The sequence below is a fragment of the Fusarium oxysporum genome, chromosome 3 (assembly GCF_000149955.1).
Source record: "Fusarium oxysporum f. sp. lycopersici 4287 chromosome 3, whole genome shotgun sequence".
NCBI lineage: Eukaryota > Fungi > Ascomycota > Sordariomycetes > Hypocreales > Nectriaceae > Fusarium > Fusarium oxysporum.
Genome location: NC_030988.1, coordinates 2,808,922 through 2,835,615, shown reverse-complemented (window position 1 = coordinate 2,835,615; position 26,694 = coordinate 2,808,922). Strand labels below are relative to the sequence as shown.

General features: G+C 48.7%; 5 protein-coding genes across 5 annotated transcripts; 1 reads left to right on the top strand and 4 right to left on the bottom strand.

Annotated features, from left to right (window-relative positions):
• Nucleotides 1-3,116: 3,116 nt before the first annotated feature.
• On the bottom strand, nt 3,117-3,668 carry FOXG_06585 (uncharacterized protein; the record flags this gene model as incomplete). Its single annotated transcript, XM_018385283.1, has 1 exon — nt 3,117-3,668. The coding sequence occupies one exon, from the start codon at nt 3,666-3,668 to the stop codon at nt 3,117-3,119; it is 552 nt and encodes a 183-aa protein (XP_018242562.1).
• Nucleotides 3,669-4,337: 669 nt separating this feature from the next.
• FOXG_06584 (uncharacterized protein) lies at nt 4,338-4,637 on the bottom strand (the record flags this gene model as incomplete). Its single annotated transcript, XM_018385282.1, has 1 exon — nt 4,338-4,637. The coding sequence occupies one exon, from the start codon at nt 4,635-4,637 to the stop codon at nt 4,338-4,340; it is 300 nt and encodes a 99-aa protein (XP_018242561.1).
• Nucleotides 4,638-5,299: 662 nt separating this feature from the next.
• FOXG_06583 (uncharacterized protein) lies at nt 5,300-8,240 on the bottom strand. Its single transcript, XM_018385281.1, has 6 exons — nt 7,938-8,240; nt 6,912-7,860; nt 6,727-6,862; nt 6,479-6,675; nt 6,286-6,426; nt 5,300-6,230 (listed from the first exon to the last, which is right to left on the bottom strand). The coding sequence occupies exons 2-6, from the start codon at nt 7,830-7,832 to the stop codon at nt 5,376-5,378; spliced, it is 2,250 nt and encodes a 749-aa protein (XP_018242560.1). The 5' UTR covers nt 7,833-7,860; nt 7,938-8,240; the 3' UTR covers nt 5,300-5,375.
• Nucleotides 8,241-15,184: 6,944 nt separating this feature from the next.
• Nucleotides 15,185-17,182, top strand: FOXG_06582 (myosin-crossreactive antigen). Its single transcript, XM_018385280.1, has one exon. The coding sequence runs from the start codon at nt 15,265-15,267 to the stop codon at nt 17,020-17,022; it is 1,758 nt and encodes a 585-aa protein (XP_018242559.1). The 5' UTR covers nt 15,185-15,264; the 3' UTR covers nt 17,023-17,182.
• A 549-nt stretch (nt 17,183-17,731) lies between these two features.
• On the bottom strand, nt 17,732-18,628 carry FOXG_06581 (uncharacterized protein; the record flags this gene model as incomplete). The annotated part of the gene is made up of 1 exon (XM_018385279.1): nt 17,732-18,628. One exon carries the CDS (start codon nt 18,626-18,628, stop codon nt 17,732-17,734), a length of 897 nt encoding a protein of 298 aa, XP_018242558.1.
• Between the last annotated feature and the right edge of the window lie 8,066 nt (nt 18,629-26,694).

The following is a 26,694-nucleotide window of genomic DNA, read 5'->3' as shown; positions in this document are numbered from 1 at the left end:
CTTAAGGTCCTTCTCCTTTGAGCAGTAGTAATCAATTTGATCTGCGAGCTCAATGGCTCTCTCAATCATGTAGTACTTTGAGTTCCATCTTGTATCGTTGTCATGAAGAAGACCCTTTTTCTCACTGATCTCTTTAAACCTCTGTATCCGTTGTGGACTACATCGGATAAAGACAACGATGTTGTGGAGCTTGCCAAGAGGACCAGCCTTCCTCCACTTCAATATATCAGCGCCTGAAGGCTTGATATATTCGCTCATAGTATCCTTTTTAACCTGGCTTTTCGTAGGGGCTTCGCCGGGTGCGGTTTTTGGGAACATAAACGCATGCGCTGCTAGATTAATGGTATGACCGTTACAACGAAGGCGGTGATGTTTCGCGTCGTATATGATATTGTGCCTCTCATTCAACACTATTAATCATTAGCATTGTTCTCTCAATAAATGGATAGACGTACATTTCTGTAGAGAGTTCATCAACGTATCATTCGAGTCTGCATTGTCTGAAACAAAGTATCCAATCTGGGTGACAATTCCGTAGTCCTCGACGACATTCATCACAATATGGGCCTGATTCTCTCCTGAATGCCTGCCATGTACCTCTCGTAAAGCAACACAATATGAAACCAGCTCGCCATTACTATCAATGAAGTGTGCAACAATACCAAGGATACCAAACTTATTTGGAGAGGACCATATATCGATGGTGAAGTGTATTCTCGAGATAGCTGATTGGAGAACTTGTCGTATACGTCGTTTTTGCGTCCCAAATGTTCGCACCATCCACTCGCGAATCGTTTGATGTGATGTAGGTAAAATCGAGAGGACTCCAGGATTGAGGAATTTGAGCAAGCTAAAAGGGCATAAGATTACCATCTAGGACCACTTAATGGACCACCAAAATTTCAATATTCCCATACAAAATCCGAATTTTCAATTACACCGCATTTGGCCAGGAATGAAGATACTCACAAGCCAAAACCTGTGCTGTATAGTTTATTTCATGAAATTTCAATATCGACTCAATTTTTCCCCGTTCCGCCTCGTGGCCTTGTCCTCTAGCCCTTTGAAATCTTTTCAGTTTCACCTCATCCGGCCCATCCGACTTCATTCACTCCAGTAGGCATATCACCTAATTTACTCATGGAACTCCTGCCACAATGGTTCGGCGTGTTTATACCGAAGACGACGTAGCTGAGGCTATACTCGATATTACTGATAGAGGCCTATCGCCGACTGAGGCGGCCCAGAGACGTGGAGTGCCTCGATCGACCATTTATAGACGACTTTCCGGTCAAGCGAGCAGAAAAGAGTCTACCCACCCCCACCAACGTATTTCTACGAGCCAGGAGGTCCGTCTCGTTCGTTGGCTTCTGCGGCAGGAGTCCCTGGGCTACACTCTCACGCATAGCCAACTTCGAAGCTGCGTCGAAGCCCTCCTCCGTCAACAGGGGGATAACAAGCCTCTAGGCAAGCACTGGACCACCAGGTTCGTCAAACGTCACCCAAAACTATCTACCAAGCTTGGAAAACGTCAAGAAGCCGCCAGATTTGACGGCTTTACTCCGAAGGCGGTCAATTGGTACTTCGATATCCGGGAGAACGAGTACGGCTGGATCAAGCCTGAGAACACGGTTAACGTGGACGAGGGTGGCATAATGGCGGGTTTCGGTAACTCCTCCACAAGTTCTCTACGGGCTTTTATAGGGCATAACTAATTGGTTGTCCATGAGGCCAGGACAGCCTCGTAATCGGGAGCTCTGACCCGAAGAAGAAGGCGTTGTTGAAGGGCGTTCAGTCGCGCACTTGGACCTCGTTTATTGAGGCTGTCACCGCAACTGGCCGCGCTTTAAAACCGGGAATTATCTTTAAAGGAAAAGAGCTGCAGAAGCAGTGGTTTCTTAACGAATTCGAATCGATAGCGGACTGGCACTATATCACATCACCAAACGGCTTGACAGACAACCATATAGCTCTCGAGTGGTTGAAAGATGTCTATCTACCTCAAACAGAGCCTCGCGATGCATCAGATGCGAGACTTATTATCCTTGACGGTCATGGAACCCATGCACAAGTGAGTCTTTTGGTGTTTTCACCGCAGAGTCTCCCGCTATAAGGTCGCTAACGAGCACCCAGGATGAGTGGATGGCTACGTGCTTTCTGAACAACGTCTACTGCTGCTATCTACCAGCGCATTGCTCTCATGGCCTACAACCGTTAGACAATGGAATTTCTAATGTCATCAAAGGTGTGTATCGGAAAGAACTCCAAAAGCTGGCTAGTTTGACCGATTCTGCGCCGGTTGATAAAGTCAATTTTATTCGGTCATACGCGAAAGCCAGAGAGGCGGGCATGAGGAAGAAGATTATCTTATCCGGCTGGAGGTTTACTGGAAATTGGCCAATGAATCGGTACAAAGCTCTAGCGCATCCGGAAATTCAACCGGATAAAGAAAAAGTGCTGGAAGGCTTCAAGACGCCCAGCCCCCCTCATCTGGACTCAGATGATACGCCGGAAACGAGCCGCCAGGTGAGGGATTTGGCCAAACATCGAAGTCGTCCGACCAGGAGGAAGTACAGTAAGATCGCAAAGGGGCTGGAAGCTTTAGAGATGAAGGTGGCCGTTCAGAATGCGCGGATTACTGGGCTGGAGGAGCAGGTGTCCCAGCTGCGGCGAGGGAAGAAAAGAAAGGCGGTACCGAACCCGGACCGACGATTCATGGCTCTAGCGGAGGCTCTAGCGGCTGGAGAATCTCTTTCTAACTCAAAGGAGGCAGAAATTGAGGTGGATGTGGACGAGGAGGTCGAGTCGGTGATTGAGGTGGGTGTCAGGTCAGAGGACGAAAGTGACGACTTTAGGGTCGTAACAAAGCACTGCCAGCGCACACGGAGCGGTCGGAAGATCAAAAAACCACGCAGAGAGTAAAATTTGATCAATTTTATGGAGAGTCTCTTTACTAACTTCGATTTTGATTGATAACGCGGTCTGTTTTTGTGTGCACGAAAATTTAGATTTTGTATGGGAGGATCGAAATTTTGGTGGTCCATTAAGTGGGGGTGTCCATTAAGTGGTCCTGGATGGTAGTATATGAACCATTAATATTAAGTATGTTAGAGCACTTACGCTCGAAAGCTTTCTCTTGTTGGCATACGAAGTGCAATCCCGCAGTCTGCAATCCACTTTACATACAGTTGCTCAAATTTATCAGCGTCAAGATCTGTCGTTTCGTCATCGTGTCGACGGCGTTTGAGGGGATTCGTGTTCTGAGACATCCGTGAGAAGGCTTCCTCAAGGTGATTCCGTGTTTTAGCAGCCCTTTCTTCATTAGGCGTTAATATATCGAGAGTAGTGTGAGATTTAAGGTGCTTGTAGATGTGTGCCGTGCCTCCATTTTCGAGATATTCGGCAGGCTTCCCTTTACAGTCCTTGCAACGCCATATAATCTGACCTTCCGTATTACGGACGATCTGATTCTTTCCGAAGGGCGTATGATCCCATATCTTCGACGTACGCTTCTTCTTCTTAAATTGAGAGGCTAACAACGGCGAAATAGATGTCTCTCCGACATCAGAATCTCCGTTGTTGCTGATAACCGACGAATCAGGGGCTAGGGAAGTCTGGGATGATGTAGCCGTGAAGGAAACGCTAATGTCTGGGCGCTGAGAAGTCATTATTTCGTACAATAAGACTTGTTGATGAAGTAGGGAAAAATTCAGGAGCTGACACGCTTCGTGTAAGGGGCACAGGCCTTATTCGTCCAGAAGCGTTCTTGGAAACCAACAAATTGATTATATTAAAGTCAAGAAGAACTGAATGCTCTCGGAGAGCTGGCGACCTTGTTACATACTCAAATACTTAGGAGTTTGTAGCGAGGCCGTTATTTGGTGGTGTTATTACTATCGGCATCAGCCAAGTGCAGATCAACGTCCCAACCAGGTTACACTTCATTAATAAAAGGTTTTGTAAATTGGGATCTTCATAATGCTTCATATATGGGGAGAGACCTCATATTGATCTAATTACATAGTATTTGCACTATATTTGTGTCAAAAGTAGGGTAGCCCTGATCTGTTTAGCTTCCCTGACAAGGATCTGATGCTCCATCTGTATATAAGGAGCTCTGCTGGCCCCCTCCTATGATAGAATCAAGGCTCTTTTAACCCTCTCTTATGTGCCCCTCTGCTGTGCGTGCCACAATTTGATATCATATTTATACGATATTTGAACGACCATGCACTGTACTACACGGTTTCCGCTGTTGCTTGCACTGCACGGTATAAAAATACCGCGCAGGCAATACGATATTGAATATGATATCGTCTTATTTACGGCCACACTATTTACTTCACTGAGTGATGGAACTTGTTTGGCCCGACATAGTGAACATTCCAGGTCAAATTCACCCTATTGTTCGTCCCATAACCAGCGATCCGGTATGTGACAGACCCCTCAATCCCCGTGCCAATATGGCACGAGTTGCAGCGCCACATGCCGCTCTCCCCCGCCCGGATCTCCTGCGGCGGCTGCGACTCCGGAGTGTCCATCCATTCGCCGTGACCGAGGCGTGGGGACTCGGACTCGAGGTTGAGCTCCTCATTGGTATGGTTTAGGACCATGACTATGAGCTCCCTGACGGCCATTTGGACGTTGATTGTGAGAGATCTGTCAAGTGGCTTGTCCGTATCGATAATCCAGGTTAGAAAATAAACAGTGGTTAATATAAGCGGGGGGACGAATTTTTGCGATGGTTGATCACCATGTTTATTGTCAAAGGAAAGTTCGTCTAATGTAGCATAATGCTTGTTCTCACAACATGTCCCGGCGAACCTTATATTACATAAGGAAAAGGTCGAAACCAAAATTAATGATCACATGCCTGCAAATAATGCGTGTCGTCATTAGAGGAAACTTTACGCCTTCTTCTCAGCCACTTGATGAAATTGATGTCGAGCTGCATCATCATCATCAGGTGACCCTGACAAGAGCAAGGTGCTAAGGTCGTCTTCTATGATGCAAGTTCATAATAGAGGCGTTGCAAGGCGCCTAGATGGCACCCTGGATGATATTTATCTGAATATCAACGCTTTGGCATGCACTTTGACAACTTTAGTCTCGCGATTACTCGAAATGGAAACCCCCGATGTTCGTCAGAAATAATTTGAGGCTAAACAATTATCACAGGCACGCAAATACATTGAGAAGTTGGTATTCTGATGCAAAGTAAGCGAGAATCTGCTATTACATTAATACGTCCCAATCTAGAGCCTTAAAAGCCCACCCTGCTTGATTGTTTCTCCACAGAACCTAGAGATAATATTAATACGTCGCTTCCTCGGCTCCCATCACCGCCAGTAGAATCCGGCCCCCCAAGGCCAGTACTACTGTTCTCCAATTGTATCCGCCGTGGCCGGGGGAGGCTTAGTCCCCTCGCGCTTTACGTAATTCAGCAGAGGGATCGTCAAACCATACATCTCCGTCCGCCCTTCCGGGTCGTGCTGGTTGATCTCGACATTAATGCACACATCCAGCGTGCCGTCATTGCCAGCCCCGTGAGTCTCAAACGCTGCTGCTTTATGAGCCGTACCTGCTCCGACCTCACCCTTGTGAAGAAAGCTGTGCCCATCATTGTCCACAAACTTCTGCGCCTCGCCGTCCAAGGGAGCCTCGGTACCACCATTGGCACTGGCACTGTTGGGGGAATTCTCCGTGATCGTTGCAAAGTTGCGGCTCGGCATCGTGCAATGGTTGTTTTTCGCTGTCTTATTCGAGTCCCCGGGGTCTTTGTTGAAGAGATTGAGCAGGGTGTCGTCGGTCTCGTGGTTCATATGGTGAATCTTGTTCCTGCGAGCTAACAAATTCGCAACCGCTTGAGGTGGAGGTTCGTTGACGATGGCTGACGAGATCACATTGACCATGTAGCGGTGATCTTCCTCGGCGGGAATTTGAAGGTCTGGGTTCGAGTAGAATCGCCCCAGGGCTGCCAGGTGCACATCACCTCCGAGAATAGTGATTCGCACTGAAAAGTCTGCTGCTACCTGTTGAAGCCGCACCATCAACTCGGCGCGTTCCTTCTTGTGAGTCCTCGAGGTGTAGTGATCGTCCAGATCATCCAGCAGATCGATGCTACCATCAAAGTGGTTGAACAGGGCGCCACCGAGACCAAACCGCCGGTTGAGGAACTTCACAGGGCCCATCACTGGGCTTCGGAAGATATTCTCGAGCCATGTCAACCGCTAATAACCTTATCAACCTCTGACCAGTTTCCCGCCAAATTCTCGGATAACGTACCGGGTAAGCAATAGGAATGCCCAGGAGCAGGATCAGGTGCTTAATGGGCGCTCCCGAGTTGGCAGCAGCTGCCAATTCCAATCGCAGCTTTTTAAATACGACCTCGTATGTTTCTGGATAGTTCACCTGATGTCTGGTACGCTGCGCATCTGGTGAGCACTTGTTTCGTGAACGTTCCAAGGGTCACGCCAACCTCGGTTCGCGCGTCAATGCCAACGAGCGCAATTCGTGCACCAAGTCTTGCATACAAGTTGTATGAGTGCTCAGCCACGTAGGGTCCCGGCTTAGGGCCAACAATGTAGAGGGGGTCGTTCTTCGTAGGTGCAACATAGGTGTCGATGAGCTGATTCGGGTCGGGTTCCTGCGTATGTTCTGCGATCGGAGCATGCTCTATACCAAATGAGTCCTCCATTCACCTCTAGAGGAGTCAAAAATACCCACCACTCGTGTAAGTAGACGTTGGGGGTGGCAAATGATGCTGGAAGAGCATGTAGTACTTGTGAGCAGTGCCACCGATGCCCCGGAAGACATCGCAACGCATAAAGTAGTCGACATAGGATCCAAACCCGTCGATGATCTGGACCCTGATTAGTGGATGTCACTCTGAAGAAAGCATCCAAACTCACATCGTGGTCATCCCAGATGTTGATCTGGGGAATCTGCCCATTGGCCAACGCAAAGGGCTCAGTGTTGTACCACCGGATATAATTCTTAAGATGGTATTCGTCGCATTTCACTCGGAGCATTTCAGGGAAAGGGTAGTCCCTCCGCTTCTTCGGATTCCCAATGTCCGTCCATTGCCGCAACGGGCCATCAACTCTGATTCCGTCGTTGTAGATCTGGTCACCACCTCCGATCATGACATGCCAGGGCCTCGCTTTGTGCTTTCTCATCACATCGTTCCACAGCGCCGGGCCGCTCCATGCCGCCTCGTCGGTTCCTACACTGAAGCCGTTGCACGAGTGGAACATGATTCGCATCGATTCGGCTGCAGCAGGGACGAAAAAGTTATTGATGCGTGGCTTGTAGTCGGTCGAGAAGCGCATGTCAGGAATAGCATATTCGTAGTTGGTCTCAGTGGCTTCGATGGGGACGCTGACGTCGAAGGCCCAGAAGGTGTTCCGCGGATCCGAGTAGAGGCAATGCGACTCGAATCGGGTGTCCTCGATTGACTGATGGTCGACATGGTTTTGGGCTGCGGGTTCAGGATGCTTTCCCGGTACAACTCGTCGGAGGGTCAAGAAAGGTTGGTGAAGAAGTTGCCTCCCGCCGCCCTTGACAACAATCAGCACGCTCCCGTGCCAGCGCCCCTCGTGCATGCGACGATAATTCAGCAGAGGCCCGCACACGATCTCCTTGCTGTCAAGAGCCTCAGACCTACCCCCCTGAGTACTACCGGTCTGGACGGGGCCGCGCGTATGGGTGTGAATTCGCGCCGGGTGACACTCAAATGCTGAGGATTCCTGGCGATTCCATCGAGTCGTCGATGCGCATGGATTGCGCTCGACATCGCCGGTGAGCGGTCTCTCTCCGTCACGAACCGGCATGGTTTCCTGCTAAGTGCGAATCAAACAGCTGCGGAAGAGTCACCGGGCGTCAGAAGAGGTTTTTTTTTTTTTTTTTCCCGAACACGCGAGGGATCGAGAGCTTACTGCGATTATCCTGGGAGTTAACAGCTAACGCCTCACGGCTGTCCAAGTCTGCGACCGGGGGACAAATAAGAACAATGCGATCATTCCCTTAGAGGCGCAGACGACCGGCATTCGCTCGCTGCAGGGAATCGTCTCTTCGATAGGAGGACGGGAAGATGCGATGGAAGCTGTTGGGAAGAGTGAACCGAGTAAGGAAGCGGGAAAGTCCGACTACGTAGAGCTTGCTTGGGATAGGGCAGGAGCAAGACACACAAAGCAATGACGCACCGCACGACCAAGGCGAGCTAGGATGCAATAGAGCGGGCGATAGAGTGGATGATGGGTTCTCAAGCTGGGTGGAAACTTGATTTATCAAGATACCTTATCTCCTGAGAGGTCATAAGGCTCCTTTCCGTACCTGGCTCCACTTGACCCCACGTACAAGAAAGCTACAAAGGTTTTGCCTAACGAAGAGTGTGTAAAGGAGTCGCATCTCTGTAACGGATTAACCTCGACTACTGTTACGACTAGTATATTGTCTTTTTAGTGGATGTTTATTGGTTATTGCCCTTCTATAACTTCGTGACTTTTAGTGAGATGCGAGTTAGCTAGTATTGACCTATTACGATACCCTGATTGGCTATACCCTCCCGTAGTGACTGCATTGGAGCCTTATGACCTCTGAGGAGATAAATCTCAAGTGCCACCGCTAAAATGCTACTCCAGTTGCCACCGAGCAACAGCAGGCTAGCTATAGTAGGCTTGAGGAACCAGACTGAGCAAGGCACATTTTGCCGTCATCACGAGGTCAGCGGCTCCCAACAGCCAAACCCGGGCATACTATTACGGGTGTTTGGGCGCTGCCAAGTCCAGCTAACCACGGAAGGCCATAAGGGGCAGTACTAAAACCCCAAATTGATTTTTTTTTTTAGGATGGGGCCACCCCCTCCGTCCGGTGTCACGAGCTCTGATTCTCTGATGTGTCTTATTGGATGTGTGTATGTTCTTTGTTGAGTTGCTTCCCTGCTCTAAGTCCCATATACATCTTTATACTGGGGTCTGACTGGAGTATCACTGCTATAACGATCGCACGCCCCATTATGTAAAGTACACAACGTGACACACCCCTTAGCCGAGGCCATTCTAGAGGACTTGGCTACTCTTTAGCTTGTGGTCTGTTTGTGTTGAACGGATCGCGTGCGCCTTGATGTCCTTAATTGTATGTGTATTGTCCGAACTCCATCCCCCGCCTTCCTCGGAGAGGGGTCTGCTTATCATGCTTTCCTGAATGGGTCTAGGGTTGCCGACAGCTGACTATTAGGTCACACGATACCCCGTGCGACCATCCTACTGTTCAACAGAAGGCTAGTTTATAAAGGAGGTATTTTAATAAATTTTATATTAACGTAGTTGATAAGCGAGTTAGCCAGACAAGCGAGTTAGCCAGTATACTGTGCAGCTAAAAATAGCGTACCCTATAGTATTTTAATCCCTAAATAAATTAGCTAAAAATTAAATAAACCTTTTTCCTAAAATAGTATAACGTAGTTGATAAGCGAGTTAGCCAGACAAGCGAGTTAGCCACAAATCTCAACCTTCATATTTCAATTGCCAATAAAAACACCACAACCGATCTGATCAATTAAAACTAATTACTATCCTTATCCTTAGTGACTTCAATTGCCTCTTGGCAAGTCCTTGCATTATGCCCGGCCTTGCCGCAAGTCCTACAATGCCGAACCTTCGGTCCCTCCGACCTTCCCCGACCACCACTTCTCGACGATTCAGCTACTATCTGTGTATCTACATCTATCTGATCAATTTGACTCTGACCAGTCCCTATAGTCATCCTGCCGCTATCTTGTAGCCGGGTTTTTTTTGCTCTTTTCTTCCGGCTTTGTGTTGCATTTGCCTCTCGAAGGTCTTCGACTTCAGCCTCTAGCAGGGCAGTCTTATGCATATTTCTCATCACTGACTTAGTAAGAGACTGAAGAGCTTCAAGGATCGACTCTGGAGAGCTACTATGATGTCTTCTGATCCGTCTCTGAAGGTATTCTGAATGAGAATCGGCCTCGGTGACAGTCCTTGGTGTCTTTGGGGTCCAAGGTTGAGCCCGGCTTGTATCCTCTTTGGGAGGCGTTGGGGTCTGTAGCCGTATATTAAGCTTCGAGATGACATTTTCTGGGTCGAAGGGAACAAGCCCGGCCCCTCTAAAACCTCCTCGTATATTACTTTCGGTAATAGCAGCTTGGTGGGCGGCATAAAAGGCAGGAAAGAACTGGGTCTTGGTGATGTGGGTTATAGAGCGTCTTATGAGATGCTCAATTTCTCGACCATAGGCCCTTTTCAGCGGCCCAAAGCACCCAATATCAAGAGGTTGGAGTAGATGAGAGGAATGAGGAGGCATATAAAGCGGGATAATGTTCTTTTCCTTGCAATATGCTTCAAAGTCGGTCGAGTGGTGACTTTCGTGACCATCGAGGATCAGAAGGCGATAGGAACCAACTGATCGGTTGATTGTATGGTTATCGAAGTGCTTTAGCCAGTCGAGACCCGTGTCATTGTTTATCCATCCATTTGGAGTCGTGGCAATAGCCCAATCGGCCGGGAGGCTGCTTCCTTCATACCAGTTACGAAGGTGATGCTTGCCTGTAACTATGATGAACGGCGGGATTGATTGACCTTCTGCATTGGCTGCCTCGATCACAGTAACCCATTCTCGACTTCCAGGCTGGACTGATTTTGGCCTTCCACGCCTCTCTGCACTTGTAACTACTTTGCCGGCTGAAATCATGCCCATCATAAAGCCGGTCTCATCAAAGTTCCAGATATCATCTAATCGGATACCATATTTCGCAATTGTATTCTCTACAAGCCTGAACCAATTGCGAATAATAGTCGGATCTTCACATAAGGCTCTCTGATAGTCATATCTCCGCTGATAACGCGATTTAAGCTCTGGTTGCCGCTGAATAAAATTGATAGCCCAGCGCTTGCCAACTGGTGGTGCATCGCGGGCAGCAAGCAGTCGATTTGCCATATCTTCAACAACAGAGATGCGACAAGGGAGTCCTCGCGAATCTAGATCAAGAGCATATTGAAGTACAGTCTCTTCTTCTAGCTTTGATAGCTTCCGTGAGTTTGCCACAGTATCGCGTCGTGATTGTCTACCGTTCTTCCGATTCCTTAGGGTATTACGATCAACTTCATATATCTGAGCAGCGCGTCGGAAACTTAATTTAGGGTCGTTTTGAAGGGCTTGAAGAGCAAGAATAACTCGAGCTTCTTTTGAAGGCTGCGACATATTTGGTGGTTGAGATTTAATTGATCTGATAGTGTTGATGTATGGTGAGGGATTTTTGGCTAACTCGCTTGTCTGGCTAACTCGCTTATCAACTACGTTAGTTAATCTTATTAAGAGGTATTTTTAAAAGATTTTTAAAATTTTTAAATTATATAGAAAACTTTAAAATACAGTGTATTTTACAGTATAAATAGACTTTAAAGTTTATAGCTATATAGGATTTATTTAAAAATCTAAGATAATTAATATAGCTTACTTTAGGACTTATTTATAGGTTACCTAATTATGAGCTATTTTAAGCTTGATTTGAATTTTTAAGAATTATTTAAAAAATAGGTTTTAAGGTGAAAAGTATACTGGCTAACTCGCTTGTCTGGCTAACTCGCTTATCAACTACGTTAATCTTATATAGTTATATTACTTATATCGCCATAATCATTTGTAATCTCTTGGATCCTATGCTCACTTTGCTTCCAATAGGCCAAACCACTATCGACTGCACGTCTTGGAACACGTCCATGATCCGGGAAGTGATGGATGCAACGAAGCCATTCCGATCTGACACTATTTTGCTCGTCGTTGCAAACCCTGTTGATCTGCTCACTTCTATCGCTCAGGAAATGTCTGGGCTTCCCAAGTCTCAAGTCATAGGTTCAGGAACCTCTCTGGATACTGCCAGGCTACGCGGAATGGTTGGGTCTCGAGGTTCGGTGAGTACTCACTATTGCAGCACTCTTTGTTCCCGCCTGTGGTGGCTACTTACCTATCTTTCAGGTATCCCCCTCTTCCATAGGTGTTTTTGTGGTTGGAGTTCACGGAGAAGACCAGGTTACTGCATGGTCGACGGCAACTGTTGGTACAGTCCCCATTTCTGAAGTCCAGATGTTTAGCACTCTTGATCGTACAAGAATTGACAGCATCTGCAAGCATCGATCACAAGTAATCACCCGAGGTAAAGGCTCGGCCCCATTCGGAATTGCTTCTATAGCTGCAAACCTATGCTGTTCTATTCTCTTGGACAAGCGTTAAATCATGCCTGTCTGCCATTTCCAACCTCAGTTCGATTGCTGTCTGAGCATGCCTGCTATCATTGGAAGGAAAGGAATTCTGAGTACCATGCCCCTGTCTTTGGACGATCAGGAGCATAGAGCTATAGCCGCATCAGCGAAGCACTTAAAGAACAGGATTGAGTGGATCCAAGAGTATTGGTGGTAATGAAACATTGTGTCTGGAATTGTCACATTTGCAAGTAATCATTTGAAAATCATTTTGATGGAATCTCATACGATAGTCGATAAAATCTCATAGTCGATTACCATCCCCACCACTTGATGCATCTCGCAAAAATTCATCGCCCCATACAACATCTAATATTTAATGCAGGCAGAAACCAACAACTTTTTCCATTAAAAATGAAGCCACTCGGATTTTATATAGATAATTGCTTGAATTTTACTCTCTGCATGTTTTTTGGCCTCCTGGCCGCTTCGTTTGCGCTGACAGTTCTTTGTTGCGACCGTAAAGTCCTCACATTCGTCCTCTGACCTAACACCCACGTCAATCACCGACTCGACCTCCTCATCCACATCCACCTCTATTTCTGCCTCCTTTGACTTATTAAGAGCTTCTCCGGCAACTAGAGCCTCCGCTAGAGCCATGAATCGTCGGTTCTGGTTTGGTATTGCCTTTCTTTTCTTCCCTCGCCGCACCTGGGCCATCTGCTCTTCGAGGCCAGTAATCCGCGCATTCTGAACGGCCACCTTCATCTCTAAAGCTTCTAACCCCTTTGTGATCTTACTGTACTTCTGCCTGGTCGGACGACTTCGTTGTTTGGCCATAGCCCTCACTTGCCGGCTTGTTTTCGGCGTAACATCTGAGTGCAGTGGAGGAGGCCTTGACGTCTGGAACTGTACCAGCAGTTTTTCTTTGTCCGGTTGAAGTTCCGGATGTGTTAGAGCTTTTGTGATGGTTAATAGGCCAATTTCTTGTTGTCTCTAACTGGATAAGGTAATCTCCTTCCTCATACCCGCCTCCCTGGCTTTCGCGTATGCCTGAAAAAAGTTGACTTTGTCAACCGGCGCAGAATCGGTCAAACTAGCCAGTTTTTGGAGTTCTTTCCTATACGCACCTTTGATGACATTAAAAATTCCATTACCTAACAGTTGCAGCCCCCAATATGTTCGCCCTGTCGAGCAAAACATGTGACATGCTGGTACAATGAGCCCAATATGCCGATTTCCATTGACGTTGTGTTCAAGATTGCACAGCTTGAGGTGAGGGTAGAAAGGCCGGAAGGCAAAACAATTGCATGTATAACATCGTTAGTATTTGTGTCGCAGTCTTGACTGGACTGAATCTTATTCTACTCACTAAGGTCAATCACAAGTTCCGACAAGTACTTCTCCCTCTATGAACGAATATGAACCTCCGAAGTCATTAACTTATGCGGATAACCCAACGACAAGATTCATCTCATCTGTCACGCAAACATCCCCGATAGAGCAGAGCAATCGCCAGCCTCACTCATACAACCTGCATAACCATATCAGACCATCTGACAACACAAATCTGTCTCAAGTTACCCTCCCTTGCAAAGAAGTTGCAGATGACTTCACCGGCTGCTATGGGAGAACGATATACCCCATGTTTCCCGTTCTTAATATGCTGACCGTTAGAAAGAGGTACCTTCAGTTTTGGAACCTGTCCTCCAGAGCTCAAGTACTAGATGCAGTTTTTGAAGCAACTATCAATATTGTATTCGCTTTAGGTTGCGTCACTAGTTCAGAAGTCGAGCCAAATCTCGTACTACAAACCACTAAAATGTTTTACGAATGCGCTCGTGTCATCATACTACTGGATTCACTGGACATTCCAAGCATAGAGGTGTTGAACAGGCACTGGGTGTCACGTGCAAGCAGGGATACTTTTAAGATTACAGCCGAAATGGTAAAACCTCTAAGGGGCAGAACTTGAACATAATACAAAATGAATATACCAATCTGGATCAATGGACCGAATACACGTAATGTCTGACAAGAGGCAGTTCAGTAGCTGGTCTTAAAAAAAATTATCTTAGTTTTACCAAGCACCCCCACCGGTACTACAACATTTTGGCAGTGGCTATGCAGGTTGCACAGACAGTAGGCTTGCATCAAGCTGACCATGCCTAAACAAATCGACTACAAACAGAGATAAGGAGACGAGTCTGGCATCTATGCTTAGCTATGCAAAGGTTTCCATTCTGTCTTGATCTCATACGGCTGACTAACTAGCCGTAGGCGGATGTCTTCCCTCTTTGGGGGGAACAATGTGCTTATGCATGATGAAATTTGTCTACCGCCGCTGATGATCGATGACGAATATCTTGAAGAGGGGCAGGGCGCTCAGCTAGTAAGCAAGCCTTCGTCATATACCGTAATTGGATGATCATGCTAGAGGGAGCTGTATCTGCTAATTTATGATCATAGTGAGTCGAAAATGAGACGACGTGCAATTGTGTTTATACTTGATAAGCTGGCAGCACGCAACGTGGTTTTGTGGTTCAGGCTGTTCAAACTGAAAGCGGAGTAAGCCGAAGTGTTGGAGTTAAACACTAGCTGTCAGGATCACGCTACTATAAGACTAGTTCAAAGTCTAAAACTTCGACAAGTCTTGTAACACATCACGATGGCATGGTAATTTCAGGAAAAACGAGCAATATCATTAATCTCCCCATTTTGACAATCAGCTTAGCTTAACTTGTCACTTTAGGCGCTGTGACATAGTCATGATATCTTGAAAAGCCTCAAGTTGACCCACTGACGGAAGCTATTTGCATGTGATCTTCGATTTTCAGTACGAAAGCCTGGGCGCTAATGATTACCTACGAACTTGACAATGATCTGATCACACCAACAAAATTGCTTGCTTGCGTCAGGAGGCATGACAGTTAGCATAAATTCATTGAGATGGCCGCCGACAATAAATCAGGTTTTCGTAGAATACTTCAGATACAAGTCACACCTCAATTCAATACCCAAACTTTCTCAAATACTTTTATCCTTCATGTATTATAGCAAAGGCAACTATGAAGCCTTTGCTCGACCACTCAAACCCGAGAGCATCGAGGCCAAGAAGGCATGGATCGTTGGCTCTGGCCTAGCCGGTCTTTCCACCGCCGCATTCCTCGTGCGCGATGCTCAGATGCCAGGCAAGAACATCACTATCCTTGAAGAACTCAAGATTCCAGGCGGCGCCTTGGATGGCATCAAGGAGCCCGAGAAAGGGTTCGTCATCCGAGGCGGTCGCGAGATGGACTCTCATTTCGAGTGTCTTTGGGATCTGTTCCGTTCTGTTCCCTCGATCGAGGAACAGGGAGCCAGTGTTCTTGATGAGTTCTACTGGCTTAATAAACGTGATCCGAACAATTCACTCCAGCGGGCTACTATCAAGCAAGGCCAGGACGCAGGGACCGGGAAGCTCTTCACACTCAGTGAGAAGGCCCAGTTGGAGATTATGAAACTCTTTCTCGCCACGAGAGCCGAAGTCGAGAACAAGCGGATTGATCAAGTTTTCAGTCAAGCCTTCTTCAAGAGTAACTTTTGGCTGTACTGGCAGACCATGTTTGCCTTTCAGACTTGGCACTCGGCACTAGAGATGAAGCTGTATCTCCACCGCTTTGTCAACCACATTAAAGGCATGCCTGACTTTTCAACCCTCAAGTTCACCAAGTACAACGAGTACGAGTCTCTTATTCTGCCTCTGAAAAAGTGGCTCGAGGACCAGGGCGTGACTTTTCAGTACAATACTAAGGTCCAGGACGTTGACTTTGACATAGAAAAGGACAAGAAGACTGCGACTTTCATTCACTGGGTTAAGGATGGAGAGAAGGGTTACCAAAGTCTTGGATCAAACGATCTTGTTTTCATGACGATTGGCTCGTTGACTGAAAACTCTGCTTCTGGTGATCACCAAACCCCAGCTAAACTTGACGACGGTCCAGCTCCCGCATGGGATTTGTGGCGTCGAATCGCAGCCAAAGACCCCTTATTCGGTCGCCCTGGAGTTTTCTGCGATAACATCTCTGCCACAAAATGGATGTCAGCAACAGTGACCACTTTGGACAAGCGAATCCCCGAGTACATCCAGCAAATCTGCAAACGAGATCCCTTCAGCGGCAAAGTCGTAACTGGAGGCATCGTTACAGCTCGTGACTCCAGCTGGATCATGAACTGGACGGTTAATCGTCAGCCTCACTTCAAGAACCAGCCCGAGGACCAGATTGTTGTTTGGGTCTATGGTCTTCTTGTTGAGAAAGACGGCGACTACGTCAAGAAGCCGATGCAGGACTGCACTGGTGAAGAGATCACGCAGGAATGGCTATATCATCTAGGAGTTCCAGAGAGCGATATCCCTGATCTTGCAGTCCAGGGCGCTAAATGCGTACCAGTCATGATGCCCTACGTCACATCGCTTTTCATGCCGCGACAAGCAGGTGACCGTCCAGATATTGTCCCAGCTGGGGCTGAGAACTTTGCCTTCATTGGCCAATTCGCTGAGACTACGCGCGACACTATCTTTACTACCGAGTATTCGGTTCGTACAGGCATGGAGTCTGTATACCAGCTTACTGGAGTCGACCGTGGTGTTCCGGAGGTATTTGGTTCAACGTATGATGTGAGAGTTTTACTGGATGCCATGTGTCATTTGAGGGATGGCAAGGAGTTGGCTACGTGGTTGCCAGAGCGTATTCGCAAATTCTTTGTCAACAAGTTGGAAAGGTCACAGATTGGGCAGTTGATGCACGAGTACCATCTCATTTGAGTAGCAATATTTGCTGCAAAGTTATCACTTAGTCATGTAGCGGTAAACCTTTCTAGTCTTGGTATAATTTTCAAGGCAATTACTACACCGGCGTGACAGAATGGCTACACCGGCGTCACTCTTACACAGGCGTCGTTTTTATGGCCTCTGATTCGCTCTTTTTTCCATCGACCCACAGGTACATCCGCGCAAAGGCGGTGAAGGCAGCTCCCTTAACAAGTCCTCGCTTTTGATAAACCAATCGGGTCAACCAGTTCTAAAGCGAACATCACAACAAGGTCTAATTTTCACTGCAGAACCAGACCAATTCAAGTATGCCCTGGAGGGCAGCTATCTATCTCGCTATCCTCTAACTACTATCGAAGGAAGTACCTCCTCGTCGCTGTCAAGCAGCTCCCACTGACTCCTTCGCCTACGAATGCTAGGTTGCGTCTTCCGTCCGCTGGCACGCACTCCTGTAGTTCGTCCACCTCCAAGAACAGCTGACCGGCTGCGCGTTTGGCGCTGGGATGAGGTACTGGCCTGGCTACTAGCTGTTGGAAAATCTGGGAATCCCCCTTATCTTCAGGATTCAGACTATTAGTCTGAAAGTCCTAGATTTAAAGTTCAAAGTCCTAGATGAAACTATCTAGAGATATAAACCTGAGAAGAGCTCTCATCTCAATAATAAATAACTAAGTTCCATAAATATATATATATTCACCCAGCACTACTGCGCAATATAAACAAAACTAGCCTGGCTGCTAACTTGTTGGCTCGATTCCAGTGGAAGCCTGGCTAGCGTTGGCCTATTAAGACGTCCTGGTGGTCGACCTCGTCTGCGCCCTGTTGCCTGGCTTGCTGGTTTTCTGGCCGGCCGGCTATCAGTTTGACAGCTTGCCTCGATTGCTAGCCGCGCTGGAACGGCCTGTGTGGTGTTCTTAGGTCTGCCACGGAGAGCAGTTGCGATCCTAGGGTCGAGGATTCGTCGGTATGGATCTTGAGAGGATGGCTCTCGTAGTCGCCACCGCGGATGGACCTCCCACCTAGTGAAAGGCATGCCACTCACCAGCTTTGAGTATATCTTGTGGCAACAGGGGATACCAAGCTCGGTCGAAACCGAGCATTCCTCGCCGCAATCCCCGAGAGGGTCAGGAAACGGATTCTTTCCTGTCGGCATTGCTTTCTTTGCCAGCCGGTATTGTTTCGTGGTCAGTCCGAGACCCTTCGAAGAGAGCGCTATCCGGAGTTCGCCAAGATACTCCGAGCTGGACCCCATATACTCTCGTGCGGTAAGTACCTCATCCGCTGCGCAGGCATCGTTGAAATCTCGCTCTTGGTCCTTCATCATGTCCTGCATAGCCTCAAACAGGCGATAGAGATTGCTCATACCATTCAGAAGATAGCTCTTGATGTTGTTATTGCTTGCTTCTGTCCCAGATGTGACGCGGACGCCGAAATTGCGATACTTCCGGATGAAACAGCGGGCCCATTGGGCCCTGACGGGCATGTAGGTTCCATGGAGATACCGCAAGATAGCTCGCTGGTCGTCAAACTCCTTACAGAGGTTTGCCCATGCCTCCTCGTGGGCCTCCTCGGTCTCAGCAAATAAGACGAGCTTCCACATGATGAGAACTCCTCGATAGTTATGAGGGATAGCCTCGGTTATTGGCGTATGAACCAACTCTCGGCCTTGGGGGCTTAGTTGAGCCTGTGGCTGCGGGGTAGTTGCCTCTCTGTCGCTGGTATCAGGACTGCTACTTTTGCTGGTGCTGCGGGCCCTAACCCACTTCTGCTTTGACTTGAGCAGGACGTTCGAATTGATGTGGTGGATACACAGCTACTGCTGTACATCAGGGAACTGGTCGTTCAATGCGGCTTTCATCTGGCCGTCGAAATCGGTGACGATCACATCCGGTTGCCGGATGGAGTGCTGCTCTGCTAGCTGCCGAATGCTCCCGGAGAGAAATTGGAACCCTTCTCTCCTCTCGTTATCTATCAGACCGAATGCAGCGTTATAGACAGAGCCAAGCCATGTCTGCCCCGTTGCTTGGAATAAGGGAAGCTTGAAGCGGTTGGTGTTATATGTGTTGTCGAAGCTGATGACCTCGGGGAACCGCTTCCACATCTGGAGGCAGTAAGGAAAGGCCCAGACAAGGCCAACAAGATGGTTTGGCTCATCGCCCCCCCACTTAACGAGATAGGGAATCTTCATCTCGTCAAGCAGCTTGATCAGGGCTGCAGTAGGAGTGTGGCCGTCCAGCTTGTCTCGGTTGATACTAGACCTGGCGTTATAGATGTCTTTTCGTGTAAAGGATGACTCGAGATGCTGCTCCTGGACGATAGCACGTACGTCACGGGCCCGAATTCCGACCCGGCGGCTTGTCGATTCGACCGTTGTCCTGATAGGCTCGGTGAGTCTCCGATGGGAGGGATGAGCAGATGGCCCGATGCTGCGGCTGTGGTTATGCTGGCTGTGTTCGAGGTTCGAGTGTTGTCGTAAGAGCCACTTCCCCTCCTCTAACGCTTCGGCAACAACCATCCATTTACATCCACACTTTCGAGACTTCCGTCGTCGAAGACCTGCGCCTTGACTAGGCGCTGGTTCTCCGAATCGATCGCATTGGAAAGTGTACCGGATCCTCCGGCCCTTGTATGAATGGGCATTTCGTCGAACAATACCGAAGCCATTAGCCTTTGCGAAAGTATTCACCCACTCGAACAGGACTTCGGCTGACGGCGCTGGGTCGCCTGGGATAGGTGGGTTCGGAATCGCGTCAGGGACAGGCGATGACGAGCGGTCAGGCAAGGGTGGCGAGGTTATAGCTGGAGAGTGCCTGTCTTGGGGAGGCGAGTAGGGCGGGGGTGATTCGAGTGCATCTGAACTGAGCGGCGAGTACCCCCATCTCTCACGCCATTGGCGGACTTGTTCGTATGACCGGACGAGCTCGAAGGTCAGTCGCCTGTCTGTCCCAATAACCTCGCGCACTAGCCTGAGGGCGGACTGAAACTGGGGCCTTGTTGGAGACGATTGCTCTTGTGCTGGTTGCAGTGGAGAGCAGGAACTCAGTTGTCGATTTCCGGGCCTGTTATAGGTATTCTTACTCGCTGCTGTCGTCCTCCTTGGGTTGGGAAATCGTTCGAAAGGTGAATCTCTTGATCGAATCGTAGCCCCCATGGTGGCTCGTTCAGCGCGCGCGACCCATGGGGCCGTGGAGCAGTCGTGAACGTCTCTGGATACGAGGCGAAGAGATTATAGAGTGCCTCATCGTCTCCGACGCCATAGTGTCGGCCAATGCTCGTCCCTGTGCTATTAGACGAAGGTGGTCTTGAACTATCAGATTGGTCCTGCCGCTGTCGTTTTCGAGGACGGAATTGATAGCTTCGTTGTCGTTGGTTGCTTAGGGAGCTAGATGGATACTCGGGCTGGGACATGACGGTCTGGATCGCGATAGGGTGTGTCGCATGCACGGTGAGAATATGATTAAAAGGGTACTTGTTTTGACGGTGAAAGAAGGAAAGAAGGGTCTCATTTCAGCAGAAACGAAAGTCCTGCTTTGCGATGCAGATGGTTTAAAGATGAGGCCGTTGGCGATATCTGATACAGCCTGTGTTCGAGGGTTGGTCTCAGCAGGGGCCCAACACAGGACACCCCCAGCACTTTGACCTTAACAAATACCGTATCTTTCGAGAAAAACCATTCTAAGTAGGCTCTACATGTCAGACACGCGTGCTCATATAATGATGGAGTGGATGATCAGAAGATGGAGAAGTGCATATCGAGTGTGGAGAACCGTGAATGATTGATTTAGGATCATGAGCATGTCTCTGACTGATCTGTAGATGTGTTGTGTCCTTCTTGTTCTTCGTTCTCCCTCCTCGTCTCAATATCTGAAGAGGAAAGGCCAAGATATGAGACCTGCCGATCCTGCAACAGATCTGTAATGCTGTTCAGACAATTCTGGTATCATCGTGAGACATCGTCCCTTGAGGTGGCTGCCTGTGTAACACCATCTTGCATGCCACTTCTCTAACACTACACGCAGCAAAGAGGTAATTAATGTAGTAGCTAGCTGGTGAAGAGCTTCATGGGGCGCGTCGATCGTCGCGGTGGGGAGCTAAGCTAGAGGTACAACGAGCGGTGGTGGCAGAATCTAAATGCACTAACAAAAAGGGATGGGCCAATCAGAGGCCATAAAAACGACGCCTGTGTAAGAGTGACGCCGGTGTAGTAATTGCCACCACGAAATGGAAGAACAGATGTGATGTTGTGTAGGGTCTCGACTGGTAACTCTCCCAACCGACCCATTCTCAGACTGACGTTTCTTATGTCACGAGAGTTCTACCTCATGAGAGCGTGGGTGATATTTATGTTGTATGAAAAGGTCCAAAATAATACTATAGCGATCTCAGTATGATGAAGAGCGGGCCAAGCATCAGTAGTCGACCTCTGTAATTTCACCAGGATTGCCCAAGACTGACCAAACGTGGCCCGTTTCGGACGTTTCCCTCGACCTTCCATTATGGGCAATCCATCGGGATGGATTATGGGATGAAAGGATCCAACATGCAGTCTCAAGTTGTTCGTGTTGTCACCAAATGGATGCATCGGTACTGTAGCCCATCCGGTTGTAGTTTTCTTTTTTGTTCTCGCAGTCTTTTTATTCTAGGAGTCCTTTGCCTATTTCAAAACTGCCATTTATTTGCCACCAGCACGATGAGTTTAAACAAGGTACCCAATACTTGGATGGCTGATGCTACTGAGATACGTCCTAGGACATACTGCCTCCGCAGTAGGCATGCTTACCCATGCAGTACCCACCTGCCGTACGTACCCACCTACCGTACAGCAAAAAAAAAATTCCCCCATACAGAATACTATTTTTCAACCATATGTTGAAAATTCACCAAAAATAAAACCCGTCAAATGATTTTCGAATTTAGTTTTAGAATAAAGTAGATTTTAATATTTTCGCGGTATTTTGACTTCACGCCCTGCGCGTGTGCGTACCTCACCTAATTCTTCCTCCTCCGAATTTGAACTCTCAACTTCTTCCATCCCTCCTACCTCGATCACTTCCTCAACAGCATCCGCCTCTTCAATTGCTTCGTTTGCCTTGGAAATAGTCTCACCAGTTACCAGAGCTTCTGCCAATGTCATGAATCTTTTATAGGGATTCGGTATCGCCTTCCTCTTCTTGCCTCTGCTCAACCGGCCAACTTCCTCCTCCAGACTGGCTATTCTGGTGCTCAGAGAGGCGATCTTTGACTCTTGAGCTTCAAACCCTTTCGATATCACAGAATAGCGCCTTCTTGTTGATGGGCTCTTGTTCTTCCCCATATCTCGGATGTGGCGGCTGGTCTTTGGCGTATTATCAGAGTCGACTTGCCCGTCTCGGTGGCCGTCCGACCCGGGCGTTGCTTCCTTCTTGTCCGGCTGAATCTCAGGATGTATGAGCGCTTTCCGCCGTGAAATCGGCCAGTTTCCAGTCACTCTCCAGCCTGAGAGTATATTTTTCTTCGTCATACCCACTTCCCTGGCCTTGGCATAGGCCTTGATGAAGTTGACCTTGTCTACCGGCGCAGAATCGGTCAGGCTGGCGAGTTTCTGCAGTTCTTTTCGGTAGGCAGCCTTGGATACATTGAAGACGCCATTATCCAGCGGCTGCAGCCCATGAGAGCAGTGTGCAGGCAGGTAACAGCAATATACGTTGTTCAAAAAGCACGTAGCCATCTACTCATCCTGGATTTTCAGTCAGCGCCGTCAGCGGCATTTCTGATCTAGAACAGGTAGATACTCACAGATACATGGCTTCCATGGCCATCTAATATGATGAGCCTTGCATCAGACTCATCCGCCGGTTGCGTTTGAGGCAGATAGACCTCCTTGAGCCACTCGACTGCGATATGGTTGTCCGTCCAGCCATTGTCGGACGTGATATAATACCAGTCGGCGATCCCCCGGAGCTCGTCGATAAACCACTGTTGCTGAAGCTCTTTACCTTTGAAAATAATCCCCGGCTTCAGAAGATGACCATCTGCGGTGACGGCTTCGATAAAGGTAGTCCAAGTGCGGGACTGCGAGCCCTTGAGGAAGGCCTTCCTCCTAGGATCGCTACTGCCAATGACCAAGGAATCCAAGCCTATATTTTTCAGTGGATTAGTGAGTTTGGTAGCAAAAATGATCAATACTCACCAAATCCAGCCATGATACCGCCCTCGTCAACATTAACCGTGTTCTCCGGTTTGATCCAGCCATATTCGCTCTCCCGGATATCAAAGTACCAATTGACGGCCATTGGGGTAAAGGAATTGGACCTTGCAGTTTCCTGGCGTTTCCCCACCTTCGTCTTGATATCGTCATGGCGTTTAATGAACCTAGCTAGCCAGTGTACACCGATAGGCCTTTCCCGTCCTTGCTGTCTCAAGAGGGCAGCAACGGTGGCGCGAACTTGACTGTGAGAAGGAGTATAGCCCAAGGCCTCTTGTCGAAGTATCCAGGTAACCAATCTGGACTCCTCCGACTTGGATAGCAGCTGAGCAGGCTGGGTGACCTCGGATTTTGACGGTAGGCCTCTTAATCGGTCAGAGAGAGTGGTCGGAGGCACGCCGTTCTTCTGGGCGGCCTGGTTCTGGGAGAGGCCATTTTCTGTGACATCTAGTATGGCCTGGATAACATCGTCCTCCGTATAAGATGATTGAGGCATGTTTGAGGTGACCAAGGAAAGATGGGGAAGAGAAAAGGTTGGATGAAGCTTCGAGGAGGCTGGTTGATAAGGGAGGCATTTTGAGACATTTTATATTAGTTCCGTGCGACCACACCGCAAGCGTCGCTGTGGAAGCAAAGTGGAAATATTAAATTCTATGCAATTCTTAATGTAATAGACATTTTCTTATTAAAATATCTTTCATTTTGATAACATACTCTATAAGTGAAATTGGGCATTTTGTATGGGGAAAATCTTTTTTGGTGTACGGTAGGTGGGTACGTACGGCAGGTGGGTACTGCATGGGTACATGCTGGCGCATACTTCATTAATAAGAATTAGCTCATTGACAAAGGATTTATAAATAATTACTATTCATCAATTTGTTCAACCTTGCATGACATAACGATGATTACACCAGAGGGACAAAAATCAGACGAACTGTTGTTTATATTGCACAGTAGTGCTGGGTGAAATTTTTTTGTAAAACTTGGTTATTCATTGTTGAGACGAGAGTTCTTCTCGGGTTTATATCTCTAGTTGATTTCATCTAGGACTTTGAACTTTAAATCTAGGACTTTCAGACTAATAGTCTGAATCCTGAAGATAAGGGGGATTCCCAGTTTTTTCAACAATAGTTTGGCTGTGAAAAGTTGGAAATTAAAGCTACTGGTACCCTGCTCGTACTGCTATGATGACAGGGATAGGGTGGGGCGGGGTACGGATTGTGGCCTTATGAGCTCTGACGGGCAGCCTGTGGTCGCCATGAGATTTAGTCTCTTGTACTGCTCAGGAGCGGTGGCTGACCACCATGCTTCGAATACTTCTTTCAGTTTTTGTCTTTCGATCCTCCGTACGTAAGCTAGCGTCGGCTTAGCACCTTCGGGCTCAGGGAGCGATGATGCCGCTTTTGCCAGCTTGTCGGCCTGTTCGCTGCCAGGGGATGTCGGAGTGTCCTGGTACCCAACGAACCTGGATGGCACCATGCGATGTCGCCAGAGCCTGGAACTCGAGAAAGACGTCTTGAAAGGAGCCAGAGGGTGTGCCTCGTAAGCACGTGGCAGCTGCCAGGTTGTCTAGGCATATGTAAATGTTCTGTGTTGCTAATTCTCGCAGGTTTAGGGCAGCCTTCAGGCCCTCTAACGCCCCGGTAGCTTCAGCATCGAAAGCCTCAGCGGGTCCAAGGCGACCCGATCCGTCAAAGATTGGGACCTTGTCCTGATGAATGGTGAAGCCATAGCTGGCAGCCCCTTCCGAGGACAGAGAGCCATCCGAGTATACAACCAAGGTGAGGGGGTCGAGTGACTCGACCCAATGGGAAAAGGCATCAGCCGATTTGTCTTTTGACGCCATCTGAAGCGGAGGCAAAGGCTCTTGATGGAAGCGTCGCTGGACGAGTTTCGGTCGCGCGCACGGCGCAAGGAGCTCATCTGTGCGTCGAAGACGTGTTCTGAAGCTGCACTCTACCTGTGCTTGATATCTTCGCTTGATGAGGTCGTGGTAAGCAGGTTGGCTGGGCGGGCGCGTTCGACTCGCCAGAGGGTGGGCCTCATCAAGCGATTTGAGCCGCGCAGAGAATCGCAGTCGCCGTGCTTCGAGGAGTTGCGCGACTGGCGGTATCCCACTTTCTCGGTGGGGAGCAGCAATAGGTGTTGTCTTCCAGACGGGAAGTATAGCTCTCATAGACTGGTTCATGGCCTTGGTCATTCTCTGTATGAGATGCTGGTTGATTGACGATAGGTCTTTGGTAGGCTGACTCCATTGCGGCCTGGTTGTGCCCGGGTACCAGGCCTCGGCGCCATAGAGTAGCACGGGCTCGACACATGCCCTGACGGCGCTTCGTACGGCGGCCGGCAGCGGGCCGTGTTTCGTGTTGGTAAGTCCTCGTAGATGGTAGACCACAGCTTGGGCTTTTGTCGCCCAGTTTTCAGCATGGACTCGGAACGATAGCCTGCTATCAAGCAGATTCCTAGCCAACGTAGGGCTAACTCGGGATGTTTCTCGATATCGCCGTGACGTACCGCCGGGGCGGTCATGAGTTTGCTACGAGAGAAGTTCATGACTTCAGTCTTCTTCGAGTCGAAGGAGACACCGTTTGTCGCGCCCCAGCACACCATCTCATCGATGGCCCCGGAAGCCATAGCCGTAGTTTCGTCTCCTGTGTCACCTATGGACAGGATAGCTATGTCATCTGCATAGCCGAAGCGGCCTTGGGGGTTGCCGAGTCGGTAGATGGGCTCTGTGTAGAGTAGGAAAAGAATCGGCGATACTGGCGACGCCTGAGGGAGGCCATATTGGAGAGGAGAGGAGGGTGTGAGGGTGTCTTGATATCTGACACGGGCCGATCGGCCACTGATGAAGGATCCAGCCCATCTAGCGAGATGGTCAGGCCATCCTTGTTCACGCAATCGCAGCACCAATCTGTTGCGCGAGACGGTATCGAATGCGCCTTGGATGTCCATTGTGACCAGGGTGGCCACCTTTTTTCGAGCAAACGCCTCTTCGATATCATGGATCAGGGCAGGCTGGCGATCAATTCAATTCCATCAATTTCGCCCTCGCGTGGCGTTGCGTTGACAGCTTACTCAGCATTTGGCCCGTGGAGTTGAACCACCGCATCTGCAAATTGAATTGGTGGCGTTGAATTGAACATGTTGAACCTCATACGCCCCCCGAGATGCCCAACACGTTATTCGCCATCGTCTCGGCCATCTTCCTCTGTCTCCCATATAATGCTACTCCCAACCTCATCTGATACGTCAACCAACGTATCCACCGCGTCGATTAGGCCATTCCGCACCCATGACCTTAGCGTCTGTGTCATCCCTATCGTGCTAGCCTCCAGTCGAGTCCGCAGCGGTGAGACCATTTGCCCAGCAACACTAAACAAACGCTCGCACTCTGCCGACATAGGCGGTACCGAAAGCAGGTCAAGAGCCATTCGCGACAGTCGAGGGTAATCTTTCCGTCTCTCCCACCAATATTG